This window comes from Lactuca serriola, chromosome 3, assembly GCF_051521515.1.
Source record: "Lactuca serriola cultivar US96UC23 chromosome 3, Lser_US96UC23_V15, whole genome shotgun sequence".
NCBI lineage: Eukaryota > Viridiplantae > Streptophyta > Magnoliopsida > Asterales > Asteraceae > Lactuca > Lactuca serriola.
This window is the reverse complement of record NC_136410.1, coordinates 203899763-203915358: the sequence shown is the minus strand read 5'-3', so window position 1 is coordinate 203915358 and position 15596 is coordinate 203899763. Positions and strand designations below refer to the sequence as shown.

At 38.9% G+C, this 15596-nt stretch overlaps 1 protein-coding gene across 2 annotated transcripts; it reads right to left on the bottom strand.

Moving 5' to 3' along the window:
• Nucleotides 1-247: 247 nt before the first annotated feature.
• Nucleotides 248-3726, bottom strand: LOC145093523 (uncharacterized). Of its 2 annotated transcripts, none has more exons than XM_079031669.1 (7): nt 3300-3726; nt 2936-3098; nt 2632-2832; nt 2308-2550; nt 1970-2117; nt 1432-1660; nt 248-633 (listed from the first exon to the last, which is right to left on the bottom strand). In XM_079031669.1, the coding sequence occupies exons 1-7, from the start codon at nt 3607-3609 to the stop codon at nt 299-301; spliced, it is 1629 nt and encodes a 542-aa protein (XP_078887795.1). In that variant the 5' UTR covers nt 3610-3726; the 3' UTR covers nt 248-298. The 2 variants fall into 2 exon arrangements, with proteins under 2 accessions (XP_078887795.1, XP_078887796.1); XM_079031670.1 differs by having other exon boundaries at nt 496-633; nt 1374-1660.
• Between the last annotated feature and the right edge of the window lie 11870 nt (nt 3727-15596).

Here is a 15596-nt window from a genome sequence, read left to right as displayed (position 1 = left end):
TCTTGCAGCTTGCAGCAATATATGGGAAATTTTATGTCTAGCCCCTAACGCATAGACTTTCTAAGAAACTTTGACGACGAAAAACAATCTTTTTCTATTGTCTTTATATATAAAAGTTAAACATATCCAAATATTTGACGATTAAAAGTCAATCAAAAAGTGTAAACGTATCATCCACGTATTCCAAATATAAACCAAAAATAAAATAACTAACATAAACAACAAGAATTAAACTTATACCAAACTCTAAATCAAATATCGTGATGTCACTTTTCATTAAACTTGAAAAAAAATACATTTATACAAGGGTAACGAATTTCCCAAATTCTTTCCTAGTGTTACAAAAAGAAAGAAGTTGATTTTCATCAACTGTACCAAATCCCGATAATCGAATGCCATAAGCTTCCATTTTACGGATATCCCGAAGAGTAGGCGATTGCCACAAACCATCCCACCACGCAGAAGGTAACAATGGTGTGTAAGCACATTGATTCGTTTGGTTTCCACAACTTAAGGGACCTGAAAATCTATTCCAAATATGCCCCCAACCTACCTGATTACTCAATCCTTCCGAAATTAGAGTACTCTGAAAACTACTGAAGAATGAGAAACTCGAATTACCACCAACATTATCTGCCACAAAAAAGTCTGTTAGCTACAGAAAAAGACAAAAAGACACGGTTTCTAAAGCTTGGTTTGTTATGCTTAACAGAATAGGTTATATTGTGTATCATGCATGACACATACTAAGACTGATGTCAATAAGACAAAAATTGTTTTTTTTTTGTCCTATTAAAAAAGGTAGAACAGTGACTCGTAGATCTTGTTAAAATTTGACTTAAATAGCAGAGTAATTGTCCCATAAATTCTGTAGTAGAAAAGGTGGAGGGGGCTCTGTGACTAAAAAAGAAACCCAAGATTTTGTTTTCAAATTGCCCTAAAGCAAAGTACATTTTACGTATTCGATTCTTAGTTTCAGCTTGTTTTAGAGTGTCAAAAGTGTGGATTAAATCTTTCTGAGGGTATAGGTGAAATTGGGTGTTGGCTTTAAGATTAGCCTATGTGATTGTAAAAATTTGTCATATAGTGAATTGTTTTGACAAGGCTTATGATTTTTCTCTGGTTTTGGAGTTTTCACATATATTATTGTGTTGTTATTTCTCTATTATTTTTCATTAGGCCCATTGTTGGGAATCTTTGAGATCATTTTCCTAACAAATATCTTGTGTGTGCAAAAGTCAAGAATACCACTCATCATTTCACATATATTATTGTGTTGTTATTTCTCTATTATTTTTCATTAGGCCCATTGTTGGGAATCTTTGAGATCATTTTCCTAACAAATATCTTGTGTGTGCAAAAGTCAAGAATACCACTCATCACGTCTGTGGCTAAAACCGCCTAAAAACGATGGTAAATGAGGGAAAATACCAGCTGAATTTGCAGCGGCTAAAGCAGCAATCAACTGTACGTAGGTTGTCCCAACACGTCTGTGGGCCCCAGAAATTACCGCTTGCCTGGCACGTGATGCGAGAAAAAAGTCGACAAACGCAACCCATCTGGGTGCGGGTCCCCAATCCTTTGTCCTAAAATTTAAATTATGCAAACGGTTTTGGCCACTTAATTCTCCATCATAACTTTCATAGTCAAAATGAACAACCTGCAAAAAACCATAAATAAATTACAACGGACAAAAAACATTTAATTGATCTTCAACACATTGTCACATTTTGTAAGGCAACATTTGTTACATAGAACTGAACAAGTTATACTGTGTTTGGCATCCATTAGATTGAATCTATGTTTGGCATGTAATTTTTTATCCCACCCAAAAAATATCGGACACGGACTCCAACAAGAATATCTTCCTCATCATCAAAGTTAGTCCTAGAAAGCTTGTCTAGTCCCATCCACTACAGTATTTTTTTGACAAATACAGTTAAAAAAAAAATTCATACAAATTAATTACCTCTGCAAAACTATCAAAATTTAATTTCACATCCTCCACCAATGAGGGAGTATCTGAAACTAAAACCAACCTAGGTCTGGAACCTAATTGTGCATTCTGCATCACTTTTCTTGTACAATCCAATGCTGCTTGTAATGCTCTCACAGACCTGAAAACAAAACAAATTTCAAATGTCAAACAAGAAGCATGGTATGCATGGCTAGTTCCATGAGGATTGGAATTATTAGGGTTAAACGTGTAATCACACAACAACATTTCATACTTTTCCCAGTTTATTCAACAATGTTTCACTTTCTTTTTTTACCAATTTTGTATAACTAAAAGTGCAATTTAGACACCTGTTCATAAGCATCCTCATATGCAATGTAATATCAGGATCCAACCCTCCACCAAGAACCAAATCAACAGCTTGCTTTACTTTTTCTGTAGGAGATATGAGAATTCTCATCAACTCCCCAAACACATTAGGCCTATGAGTGTTTTCAGGTTGCCCAAAGAGCTCAGAAGCAGCCTTTCTCATCTCAACATGAACATTCTTTAGAAAAAACTGAGCTGCCACTGCATCTGTAGTATTCTGAAACCTGCAACCAAATCACAAAATTAAATTTAATTTAAAAAGCCTACAAACACACAGAAAGTGAGGGACGGTATCGTAATTTTACCATATTATAGGCTCTTCCCACTCCCTCCAATTGCTACAAAGAACATTTGTCTTTAATGGCCTTTGAAAATCATCAATTCTCATAACCAAATGCTTCCCGTAAGTGGTCAAACATCCATTTTGTCTCCATAGATGTTTGACTTCATTCAGGGTGAAAGAAGTATTGGTATACGATATGTACTCCCCAAAAGGATATTTTCCCCTGAAAGAATGTATTATTAGATTCATTTACAAGCATCGGGTAAAAATGTAAAATGTTTATATTGAATTGAATTATAGAAAGGATTGAGATAGAACCAATATGCCTGGTTTGTCCAATTATCAGTGATCGGTTCAAGATTACACTCAATGCTGCTGCTGTTAGAATCTTGTACATTTCGTTTCCAAAACCTGCTTCTGATGCTTTTGCGATCACAAATCTTTGTCTGCAGAATTCCTCTGGTGGAAGACTTCGGATTCTAGCAGCACCTGTAAATTGCAATAATAACAGTTTGAATTCCATTACACACATGTTAATTCAATCTGAGAGTAGTAGGTTTGAATTTCTAAAATCAAATGTGTATTGTAGCAAATCGATGATGAATTCACGATTCAAAGTGAAGCTTGTGAAGCACAGATGTGAAATGTTTAACGATTTAAAGGTAAGTAGAAGGAAGTTTAATCGGATACCGTTAAGATCGAAGTGACGTTGAATGATATTTCTAACGCGGAGACTCTGCTCAAGAAATCCACCTCGGAAATCATCGCCCATCTCTTCCACCGTAGCGCATCCTTTGGTTTTTGTAATTTGCTTTTCATCTTCCGGTTGAGTGACGGTGGTAGTGAAGTGGTGTGTGGTGAATGATGACGGAGTCGGATCGTCGAGAGAACGGAGAGTGAGGAATAAGATGCCGATACAGGTGAAAGTTGCAGACGCGATGAGAAGGCAGTGGAGTGACACCGGCTTCCTCCTTGATCTACCAACTAACAACCACCGCATCTTCACCGAGGAATGGAGGAGATGCTGTCGGATGTATGACGTAAAACGAGGCCCTTGTTGGATTTAGATACGATTCAGTCCAAAAGCACATAAAAACATCTCGGCTACGGAACACGATGCATCTCTCCCTCGTTATAAATCATGGAATTTCTCACTGTTTTAACAAAAAAAAAAAAAAAAAAAAAAAAAAAATCTACTGTCGGTGGCTTTTGTCCCGATCTTGTAGTTTAACATCTTAACAAAATTGTAAAAATTGTCCATATAATATTTTAAAAGATCAAAATTTGTTAAAAAATTGGATGAACGGGTTTTTTCAGAAAATTTATTTGTAATTTTGGTATTTGTCTAAACTAAAAAGATTATTATACCTTCTTTCTTATTTTAAAGATTTTTTTTAATATCTCTCTCACACACACATAATGGAGAAAGCAAGCAAAACCCGGACATCCACCAAAAGCCATCATCAAATTTGTCTGTCATTTGCTAGATTTACCACCAAAACTTTCTCTGGGTTTCACGACGAACTCATGAATGAACCAGTCACAAGTATGACTTAGCCAAAAAAAAAATCTTTCTGCTTACGAAAAGCATACAATGAGCACCCAATCCGAAGCATTTTTACTCCAAGATGAACTCATGAATGAAATTGTAGTTGGATTCAAATCTGAAGCATCTTTTTATTAAATACACACACTCACTCTTGAAAGCTAAAACATTTTTACACAAATCTGAAGCAATTGTTAATTAAACACACATACACACACTCACACTCATCAATGTCGCTATATTCAACACACATAACCACCACCATGTAACCACATGATCTTAAAAATAAAGAAACCAAATCCCAAACAAAATCAATAAACCGTTTAGAAGTTATTCAATGTATTTCAGATTAGAAAAAACCAAACTACATTACCCTAACTTAGCTAATTTACATGGATAAGTCATCCAAATCTTGAAATTTCAAAATTATAAAACCCCAATTTAGTGCAAACGAAGAAGATGGAGTTTTTGACTAAAAAATAGAGGAAGACGATGAGTTTTCTGAAAACCAACAACAAACCTAATTATACATACTTGAATATGTTCAACTTTAAACTACATCTTGAATTTATACACGTTACTATATTCTTCAACTTTCAAATACATATTCAACATGTTCAAGATGTAAATTTTATCTTGAATTTATATAAATTACTATCTTCTTCTTCTTCAACTTTCATATACATCTATATGTTCAACTTTCAACCTCATTTTGAATTTAGTTGCAGGAAGATGAAGAACAATAATGACTGGATTCAAAGACTTGAAGATGTTAATTGTACAGACTACGGTGAATTTAATCAATTTGGAGATGAAGAATATTGAAGTCTTGACATGGAAGATGAATTTCATATTCAACTAATTCATAGTTATAAATTGAATAATAGAATAGTTTGGTGTTATTTTATAACAATTTTTTATTCAATATGTTAGTTCAATCTAGAATAATTTTTTATTGTAGTTTTATTTGTTACTTCAATGTCCATATGTTCATATTCGATTCATATTAATTCAATTCATATTCATGTGTTCTGTAACACCCGTTTTCCAAAATGATCAGCCAAAGTCTTGAATGAGCCAAAGTTATGGTTTTTGGAGAAAATCATATGCCAAGGCATGGTGGGTTGATGACCACAACGTGGCATGGAAATCTAATGAAGAGCGTGTTTGGCTCATTTGCCACGGTGTCGCAAGGTATTGGCCACGACATGTGTAACATATACGTTTTGAAATCGTGTTTTGTAATGAAAACTATTATGAAATATTATGTGATTTTGAGTATTGAGTTCTAACAGATAGTTTTTACTAGAAACAAAGTAAAACTATGTTTAGAATAACTCGAAAATATTGGAAGTCTTATGAGATTCCAATATAATATTGAAATTTAACGAAAATATAAATTTTGAAATAAGTAAAATTTTATTATTGAAAGTTGTAGAGAATCCCGTTAGAAACATTTAGGCGAAAACCTCATCGAAATCCGAGTTATAACGAAGAAGTTATGACCAATCGAAGTTTCGAGACAAAACCAGCAGAACGTCGTATAGTGTAAAAAGTGAGTTTTTGATAAACTACTTTTTAGCCTTAGTAATCTAAATGAAAGTCTTAGTATTCGTTAAACCGAGAGCCTTCATAAAAAGAACGTCTAAATCTGACTTCGTATTAGGAAGTTATGATTTTTCTAAGTTTCGGTATAGCAGTAGACAACTAAAAACTCGAAATAAAGATCGAGTGATTTTTAGCCGACACAACCTAAATGAGAATTGAATGTCTCGTTAATAGTAGTACAATGGTAAAGATCGAGTGAACGGCGCTTTTCAAGCCTAAAAGACAAACGACAAGCCTAGGGGATGACCAGGATTAAAGTCACGAGTCACGACGTGAACATACATGGTTCACGAATTGAGAGTCGATTTTCAGCCTATAAATAGAAATCAAGCCCTACGGGTTTATGTTACAAATTCTCACTCTCATTCAATCTCTAGCCTCTCTCAAGCCCCTCTAACACCCCCCGAAGTCCCGGTATCATCCCCGACACCCGAAGTAAGTCCCGACGCTCCGAAGTTCCCGAGAAAATCATATTTTCTAGCTGAAACTCTGCTCGAGTAAGGCCGGTTTTCAACTAAAATCCTCGGTTTCGTCACAGAAAGTCATATTTAGAGTCGAAGTGCTGCCCAAATTAATCCCCAGTTATTTCACGGTGAGTTCAATATATAGGAACAATTGTATGTTATGTGTTATATGTTCTATGTGCTTTCCTGTGTTATCTTGATTTTTATATCATTGATCATGTAGAGCGTGTCTCGTATCACTTCTGGTATTGACTTTGAGCCTTTGGCCATGTAGAGCATGTCTCCTATTATTCTGGCATCAGATTTATGTCTTTATCCAGGTAGAGCATGTCTCGTATCACTTATGGTATTGGCTTTGTGCCTTTAGCCATGTAGAGCATGACTCGTATCACTTCTGGTATTGGAAGAGGGCTATGTAGGGCTGAAAGCCTGTATATTCTAGCAAAATGATAATCTGAAATTGTATGTCTTCTGTGCCATTTGGGCCAAAGTGTTATTGATGTATATCAAGTAGTTGATATTGTTATATCTCATTGATTATATATTATTGAATCAGATCATCGATTGATATGGAAAGCCTGTCATATGATACACATATGCCTTTGTTGTTCCTTGTTCCTCTTTTCTTCTGCCATATTGAAGGATATATATGGCATAACATTATATTGTATCTATTATTGAACTCACTTAGCGTCACCGCTTACCCCTCTCAGTGTTTAACAATTGCAGGTAATGAGAATCCAATACAGTAATATACTGTTGGAAGAATTAGAATAGTTTATACTATTACTTTTGTACTTGGGTTTACGTATGTATAAAAATATAATATCCTGGGTAGTTATGTAATAAATATAACACTTTGTAATATTATACTAAAACTTAGTCGGTTTGTATCCAAAATTTTCGTAATCACACTATCAACGTAAAATATTATTTATAAATATGCATGTAGCATGTTTTGAAGTAATTTCGAGTAACAATATTGTGAAGTATGAAAGTTTGGGCCTTTTAGAAATGCGAAAGTTAGGGTCTTTCAACATGGTAGTTGTTGCAGCCCAAGCCCGTGATTTTTAGGATTCCCCCCCCCCCCCCATATTTAAAGGCTATAACTATTGGTTTAGGGCATCTCCTTCAGCATCCACCTCTCCATTTTGAAACCCTAGACTCCATGGAAGATTAAGAGCTTGTTCACTTGGTATTGAGGTTGTGCTTTTTGATTTGGTGAAGCTTGTGAAGAAAAGAACTCCTTCTTGGTGCAAGGAATCATAAAGGAAGACTAGATCCACCATTTTCTTCAACTTTCTGGACCTTTGAGGTAAAAGGATTGCATCTTGACCTTGTTCTTTTGAGATTCATGTTGTTGTTCATTATTGGTTGGTTTTAGTCCCATTCTTGGAGTTTGAGGAACTCCAAAGCTTAAGATGACATTCTTATGGTCATGGACTTCTGTTAGGTAAGAAAAAGGTCTTAGTTTGAGATTTTTGGTAATATTAACGGCTTAATGGACTTAGGGTTGTAGATATTGTTTTGGAGTAACTTTATCCATTAAGTCAATGAGAAGGATAAGATTTGAAGCTTTGAGCCTTGATCTGTAAGGATTAAGATCTTAATGAAGAATTGTAGAATCTGTTAGTGGCCACGATGTGGAGAAGGAATTCTCATGGCATGCTGGAGTCTAGCCTAGCGTTTGTTTTGTCCGGACATGTCCACGATGTGGCGATGTCCTATATATCATCGTTTTTTCTGACATGCCTACGGCATAGCTAAGAGGTCTTCACGCCATGGTGAGCATTGAATTGATTGGCCGTTTACTTTTGACCAATTTGACTTGGGGTCAAACTTGGAGGATCTGGATTGTTGATGGAGGATCTATCTGTGACATCCCCATTTTCACGGCCAGAAAAGACCGATTTTGTTTATGCTTGTTTGAAAATTAGAGTAACATTTTAAATAAAAGTCTTGCGGAATTTTTCCCAAAACAAAATATGATAAAGATTTATCAGAAGCATTTCCAAAGAAATGTATTTCATTAAAAGACTCAGGATGTCATGTTCGATACAGATTAAAAGCATAAACAATACAATATAAGCCTTACTACATTATTTCATATCTACATGCCTATATTTGTAATCCCTCGTCCAAAACATCACATCTATGCTCGAGCGCCACTACCTGTAATACATGAAACTAAGTGGGTCAGGCTTGGGAGCCTGGTGAGCACATAGGGTTTTCAACCCACAATAAATAAGTTATTTAATTTCATCAACCAACAATAACCCGATTACCCGTTCCCGTTATCCTCACTTTACGTCCCTAAACACCTATCATAAGGGACCTAGCCTAAGGATCATCATCGAGATGGACACTACTGCTAAGGGGATTCCTTAGCAATAAATGTCCTTAAGGCAACCATGTGGGGGATGGAGTACACCGGTGAACACATCGTTCACAAACACCTACAGGTTGTGAGCCTGCTAGTGTTCCACTAGACTATCTAGAAGAGTCTGTGGTTGTCATCCATACTCCGCTAGATGACAGAATCAACAACAACAACATCGAGGCCTCTCATCATTTCATCACACACCGTCTATTACATCTACTTATGTTTTACCCTGTAACAGCCCGGAATTTCCAGGTATTGTTATATTTATGATTTTGGGTGTTTTAAGAGGGGACTCGGCGAGTTGGAGCTCAGACTCACCGAGTAGGATCGCGGATCTGGTTGCGGGTTCGCGACTGGACTCGGCGAGTCCGGATATGGACTCGGCGAGTCCGCGCTGTTTAGCGAAACCCTAACCGTTCAGGCTTGGGACATATATAAGGGGCCTTATGGCCGTCATTGTTCACCCTAGTCCTGTGAGGGAAACCCTAATTCGATTGTGAGCATCTGGAGCAAGGTAGAAGACCATTATTGATCTTGGAAGTGTTATTTTGCAAGGAGGAGGAGGCTTGGTTAAGGGAACAACAGGAGAAGCCATATTCTGAGGGTTGGGGACACAGAGCAACGTTACTTAGGTAATATTTTCGAGTTGTTCCCTTCTATGTTGATGTGTATATGGATTTAGGGTTTATTGAACCCTTTTGTGACTAGATTGAGTGTTTCCTTAGTCCCCCAAGCGATTGGAACCCTATATTGGGACCCTTGGAAGTCCCGAATGTCCCATGCCTGAGCTTTTCGGGAATCAATGGAGGTTTTGGATTGGAATCCTTATGCCTTAGGTCAAAACGTAAATTATGAGTCATGGGGTGTATTATGAGCACCGAAATGAGGACTTTACGTGATGAACCAGTCTAGGAAGGCCAGACTTATGAATGGCCGGGGCAGATCTGACCTTAGAAAGCAGTTTGAGCGGTTGCATGGCATGGACTCGCCGAGTCCGATGAACAGACTCGGCGAGTAGCTTGAAGATTGCCTTAGAATGGTCCTGTCCGGGTTATGGGTTGGATCGGTGAGTCAGGGCGAGTTAGAGAGGGTTAACAGGTGGTCTGAGTCGAACTGGGACTCGCCGAGTTGTTCTTCAGACTCGGCGAGTTGAGTCGGGGTGGCCCCGCGATTCTTCCAGGAGGAACTCGTCGAGTCACGGGAGATACTCGACGTGTAGAAAGGGGAATCTTAGAGAATTGGTGAGGACGTCTAGACTCGCCGAGTCGCCCTAGCGCTCGCCGAGTCCGGTCAAGTTGACCGTTGACCGTTGACCGTTGACCAGAGTTGACCTATGTTTGACTTCTTAGGGATAGTCAAACTTAGAAGATAAAAGTGTTAATAAGAGATGTATGATGTTATGGGGAGATTGTAGCTCGGCGGATCGAGCACGAGTGACTTCGGGATTTGCTAGCTTTCGATATTCACAAGGTGAGTCTTCTCACTATACTGTACCCGGAAGGGTTTGACTTTGTGACCGGAAGGTCGGATATGATATGTGATATATGTGCTATATGTGATAAGTTAATTGTTATACGTGCTTTCTATGTTATGTGGGCCGGAAGGCATTATGTTATGGGCCGGAAGGTGTGTAATGTGGACCGTAAGGTTGGCGTGGGTAGGACCGGAAGGTTTACCCAGCAGGGACGGAAGTCCCCTGAGACACATGGACCGGAAGGTCAGGGCCTGGAAAGGCGTATGTGCGTAAGTTGTATTTTGGGGAACTCACTAAGCATTTATGCTTACAGTTGTTGTGTATGTGTTTCAGGTACTAGCGAGGACCGTGGGAAGGTGTCGGCGTGATCTGTACACACTGATAGATGTTTTGTGATCTTGGGATTCATATGATTTGTATTCTGACATGACACTTGGAATGTTTATGCCTTGTTTTGAATGAAAATACTTTATTTTGAAATGAAAAATTTGTTTGAAAATTTACGTTGTTACATACCCCATCATTTTTGGAGATATAAAATACATATACAGTTTAAAACATGTATAGAATCGTTCATCCAGCATAGATAGCAAGTATAAAGATAATATGCCCACACAACACGTAATTTATATAAACTACTTCATATCTATGTGTAAGCTGAAAGTAATTATGCACTCACCTGATTAGGTGGTGACTCGGTACTCGGACAACACTTCGTTATCTCAAAACAATTTTCCCTTGACAAAACCTAGTATCAATATCGCTAGGGTTTAGTCTAACGTTAACCGCGATTAATTAGTAGTCTAGCTATTATTATTATATAAGCGTTAAACAACACTCTATATAACTCATAATAATAGCCCAAATAATTATTTTAAGGACCTAATAACATTACCATAATTATTTAAAAGTTATATTAAAAATTTCATAGGCGTAGCTCACTTACAACGGATTTTAAAGAAAACCTAGCTTCGCTTGGAGCAGCGTTTCCGAACCGAAATACCCTTTTTCTCGGGACTCCGGGAGCCTTGGGGCTTCCTTCGGGTGCTAGGAGTCTTACCTAGCGTTTAGGGGGTTGGAATGGGTTAGAGAGAGAAAGAAACTTGAGAGAGAGAAGTGAGAAAGGTGCAAGAAATGAGGCTGCCTCGGCCTCCTTTTATAGCTGCGAGGGTCCTCGCTACGCGGGGCGTAGAATCGAAGTACACAGCGCGTACATCCGAAGCCGTACCTACGTGTCGATGATCTGCTGGGGCGATGTGGGCGAAGCTGGACCGAGGAGGGGTTCGCGTAGATGGCTCGTTCCGAGCTTGGACACTGGGCGTAATGTGAGGGTGGCGTGTACTTCATCCGAAGCAAGTCTGTGGGAAGCAAGGGAAGGCTAGGATCGTGCCACGTCATCACAGTTTCGCAATTTGCACACTTAACTTCTAAAAATCATAACTTTCGCATACGAGCTTCGTTTTCGACGTTCTTTATATCTTCGTGTAGGCGGGAACGTACTCTACGACTTTCGTTTAGACTCCGTTGGCTATTTTTGAATTTATTCTAAATTTTGTAATTTTAACAGGTTGGGACAGGATTGGTCCGTTAAAAATCCATAACTTCTTTATCTGACATCCGTTTTCATCTGACTTTTTACCGTTACGCTACTATTAACGAGATCTTCGATTCTCGTTTAGGTTGTGTCGGCTAAAAACCGCTCGATCTAATATTTGAACTTCGGGTTGTACACTGCTAAGCTGAAACTTCGAAAAATCATAACTTCCTCATACGAAGTCAGATTTGGGCGTTCTTTTTATGGACGCTCTCAGTTTAATGTATTCTACGACTTTCGTTTAGATTGCTAAGGTTAAAATTTGCTCTATCGTAAATTCACTATTTACGCTTCCCGATATCGTGTCGTTTCCGTCGCGAAACTTCGACGGGTCATACTTCTTCGTTATAACTCGGATTTCGGCGTACTTTATATCCCCGAAATCCTTGTTTCGACCACTACAACTTTATGTAGAGATATCGGGCTTATCTCACACTTTAATTTTGACGCTAATTTTTATCCTTATTTATTATACACTTATAAATAAGTAATAAGCACATAAATACACATAACTCACATAGTATTCAAATATTTCATCTTTATTACTTCAAAAGAGTTATAATAGTTGACCTAGACTATTACGTTGTCTAAAAATGCTTATCCATGAAACCCGGGTGTTACAATTCTCTCCTCCTTACGATGATTCCGTCCCGGAATCATGCATCAGCAAACAGATGTGGGTAGCGACTCATCACGTCACTTTCTATTTCCCAAGTGAGATTCGGCCCATTCGAATATTTATGTCGGACTAGCACTAAGTCGACCATCTTGCGTCGTAACTTCTTAGTCTTATGATCAACGATTGTCTCGGGCTCTTCGATCAGCCTCTTATTCTCATCCATTCTTAACTCTGAGATTGGAATTATGTCGGGATCTTCTCCCGTGAATTTCCTCAAATAACACACATGGAAGGTGTTATGAATACCATCTAGTTCTTCGGGCAATTCGAGCTTGTAAGCTTGGTTCCCAATCTTTTGAAGAACTTTGAACGGTCCAATAAACCTTGGAATCAACTTTCCTTGTTTCCCGAATATTATAAGTCCCTTCCATGGTGAGACTTTAAGCAAAACCAAATCTCCAACTTCAAATGTCATCGGTCGTCTTTTCTTGTCAGCATAGCTTTTCTGACGATCTTGAGCTGCTAACATTCTTTCCCTAATCACCTTCAGCTTCTCAGCAGTCTCATCGACTATCTTGGGGCCCATAAATTGCTTCTCTCCAGCCTCAAGCCAACAAGACGGCGTACGACACTTCTGTCCGTACAAAGCTTGATAGGGTGCCATCTTGGTGCTCAAGTGGAAACTGTTGTTGTAGTAAAATTCTACGAGAGGTAAGTACTCATCCCAGTTACCTTGGAATTCTAGGGTACATGCTCTTAGCATATCTTCGAGTGTTTGTATCGTTCTTTCGCTCTGACCATTAGTCTGCGGATGGTAAGTTGTACTCAAACACAACTTCGTACCCAATTCCTCTTGTAGGCTTCTCCAAAATCTTGACGTGAAACGACTATCACGATGTGATACAATCGTTAGAGGAACACCGTGAAGTCTTACAATTTCCTTCACGTAAGCATTTGCGAGCTTATCCATAGACCACTTCTCATTGGCTGCTATGAAGTGTGCACTCTTGGTGAAACGATCCACGACCACCCAAATCATGTCGTGTCCGTTCTTTGTCCTGGGAAGTTTAGTCACAAAATCTATTTTGATGTCTTCCCATTTACCCATGGGTACAGGTAAAGGTTCTAAACTCCCATACAGTTTCTGATGTTGTGCCCTGACTCTCGTACATGTCACACACTTGGCCACATACTTCGCAACATCGAGTTTCATCGTCGGCCACCAGTAGTAGGGTTTTAGGTCCCCATACATTTTAGTGCTACCGGGATGAATCAAGTACATGGTCTTGTGCGCTTCTTCCATTAGAAGGTCTCTTATTCCTCCCGTCTTAGGTACCCAAATCCAATCTTGGAACACCTTCAGTCCTTGACGGTTTGTACCGAACACCAACGCTTTTCCCAAACATTCTTCTTTTCGGTCACCCTTTTCTGAAGCTTCCTCTTGCGCTTTCCTGACACTTTCCACAATCGTTGAGACGACTTCAATTCTCAACGTTCTTAGCCTTTTTCCTTTCAAGATTGAATTTTTGACTGAGAGCATCAGCGACAACGTTTGCTTTACCGGGGTGGTAAAGTATCTCACAGTCATAGTCCTTGAATAACTCTAGTCAGCGTCGTTGTCTCATGTTTAGTTCTTTCTGATTAAAGAGATACTGGAGACTCTTATGATCAGTGAAAAGTTTGCACTTCGTTCCATAGAGGTAATGCCTCCATATCTTTAAGGAAAATACTACCGTTGCCAACTCCAGATCATGAGTGGGGTAGTTCTTTTCATGCTCTTTCAATTGTCGAGAGGCATATGCTATCACCTTTTCTCTTTGGGTTAGAACACAACCCAACCCAACTCCAGATGCGTCACTATATACCACGAAGTCTTCAACTCCATCAAGTAGAGAAAGTATCGATGCTTTGCATAACTTCTTCTTTAGCTTCTCGAATGCCTCTTTGTGTTTCTCACTCCACATATATGTAGCTCCTTTGTGGGTCAACGCCATCAATGGAGCAGCTATCAAAGAAAAGCCTTGGATAAATCGTCAATAATATCCAGCTAATCCAAGAAAGCTTCGAATCTCCGTGGGACTCTTTGGACGTTCCCACTTCATTATAGCTTCGATTTTTGCTGGGTTAACCATTATTCCCTCCTGGTTAACCATATGACCCAAGAATTGGACTTCTTGGATCCAAAAATCACACTTGGAGAACTTTGCGTACAACTTCTCCTTCTTCATTACTTCTAGTACTTCCCGTAGATGCTTGCCATGCTCCTCATGGATTTTTGAGTAGATGAGAATGCCGTCGATGAACACTATCACGGATTTATCGAGGAATGGTTTACAAACCCTATTCATCAAATCCATCAATGTTGCTGGAGCATTGGTTAGTCCAAATGACATAACCAAGAGCACGTAGTGTCCATATCTTGTTCTAAATGCAGTCTTCTCAATATCCTGATCTCTCACCTTCAGCTGATGATATCCTGACCTAAGATCGATCGAACCTTGCAGCTGATCGAATAGGTCATCAATCCTTGGAAAAAGGGTACCTGTTCTTTATCGTTGCCTTGTTCAGCTCTCTGTAGTCTATACACATTCTCAAGCTTCCATCCTTATTTTTCATAAATAGCACCGGAGCTCCCCAGGGTGATGAACTAGGTCTAATGAAACCGTTGTCCAACAAATCCTGAAGTTGCGTCATGAGCTCTTTCATCCCCGTCGGTGCCAATCGGTAACGTGCCTTTGCTATCGGTGTTGTACCTGGTAACAAGCCTATCCGAAACTCCACTTGTCTATCAGGTGGTAATCCAGGAAGATCTTCGGGAAAGACCTCTGGATAACCACACACAACCGGTATATTCTGCACCTCCTTCTTTTCCTTCTTAGCATCGATAAGAAACGCCAAGTATGATGCACATCCCTTAGACAAACATTTTCTGGCTTTCATCAGGTGTTGTACCTGGTAACAAGCCTATCCGAAAACTCCACTTGTCTATTTGGTGGTAATCCAGGAAGATCTTCGGGAAAGACCTCTGTATAATCACACACGACCGGTATATTCTGCACCTCCTTCTTTTCCTTCTTAGCATCGATAAGAAACGCCAAGTATGATGCACATCCCTTAGACAAACATTTTCTGGCTTTCATCAGGGAGATGATTCCAGAATTTACTCTACGTTTGTCCCCGTACACCATAAATGACTCTTTTCCAGGTGGGTTCACCTTTACTATCTTCTTTTGACATTCTTTCTTGGCGTCGTTGGCGTTAAGCCAATCCATTCCCAAAACGATATCAAAACCGTTCAA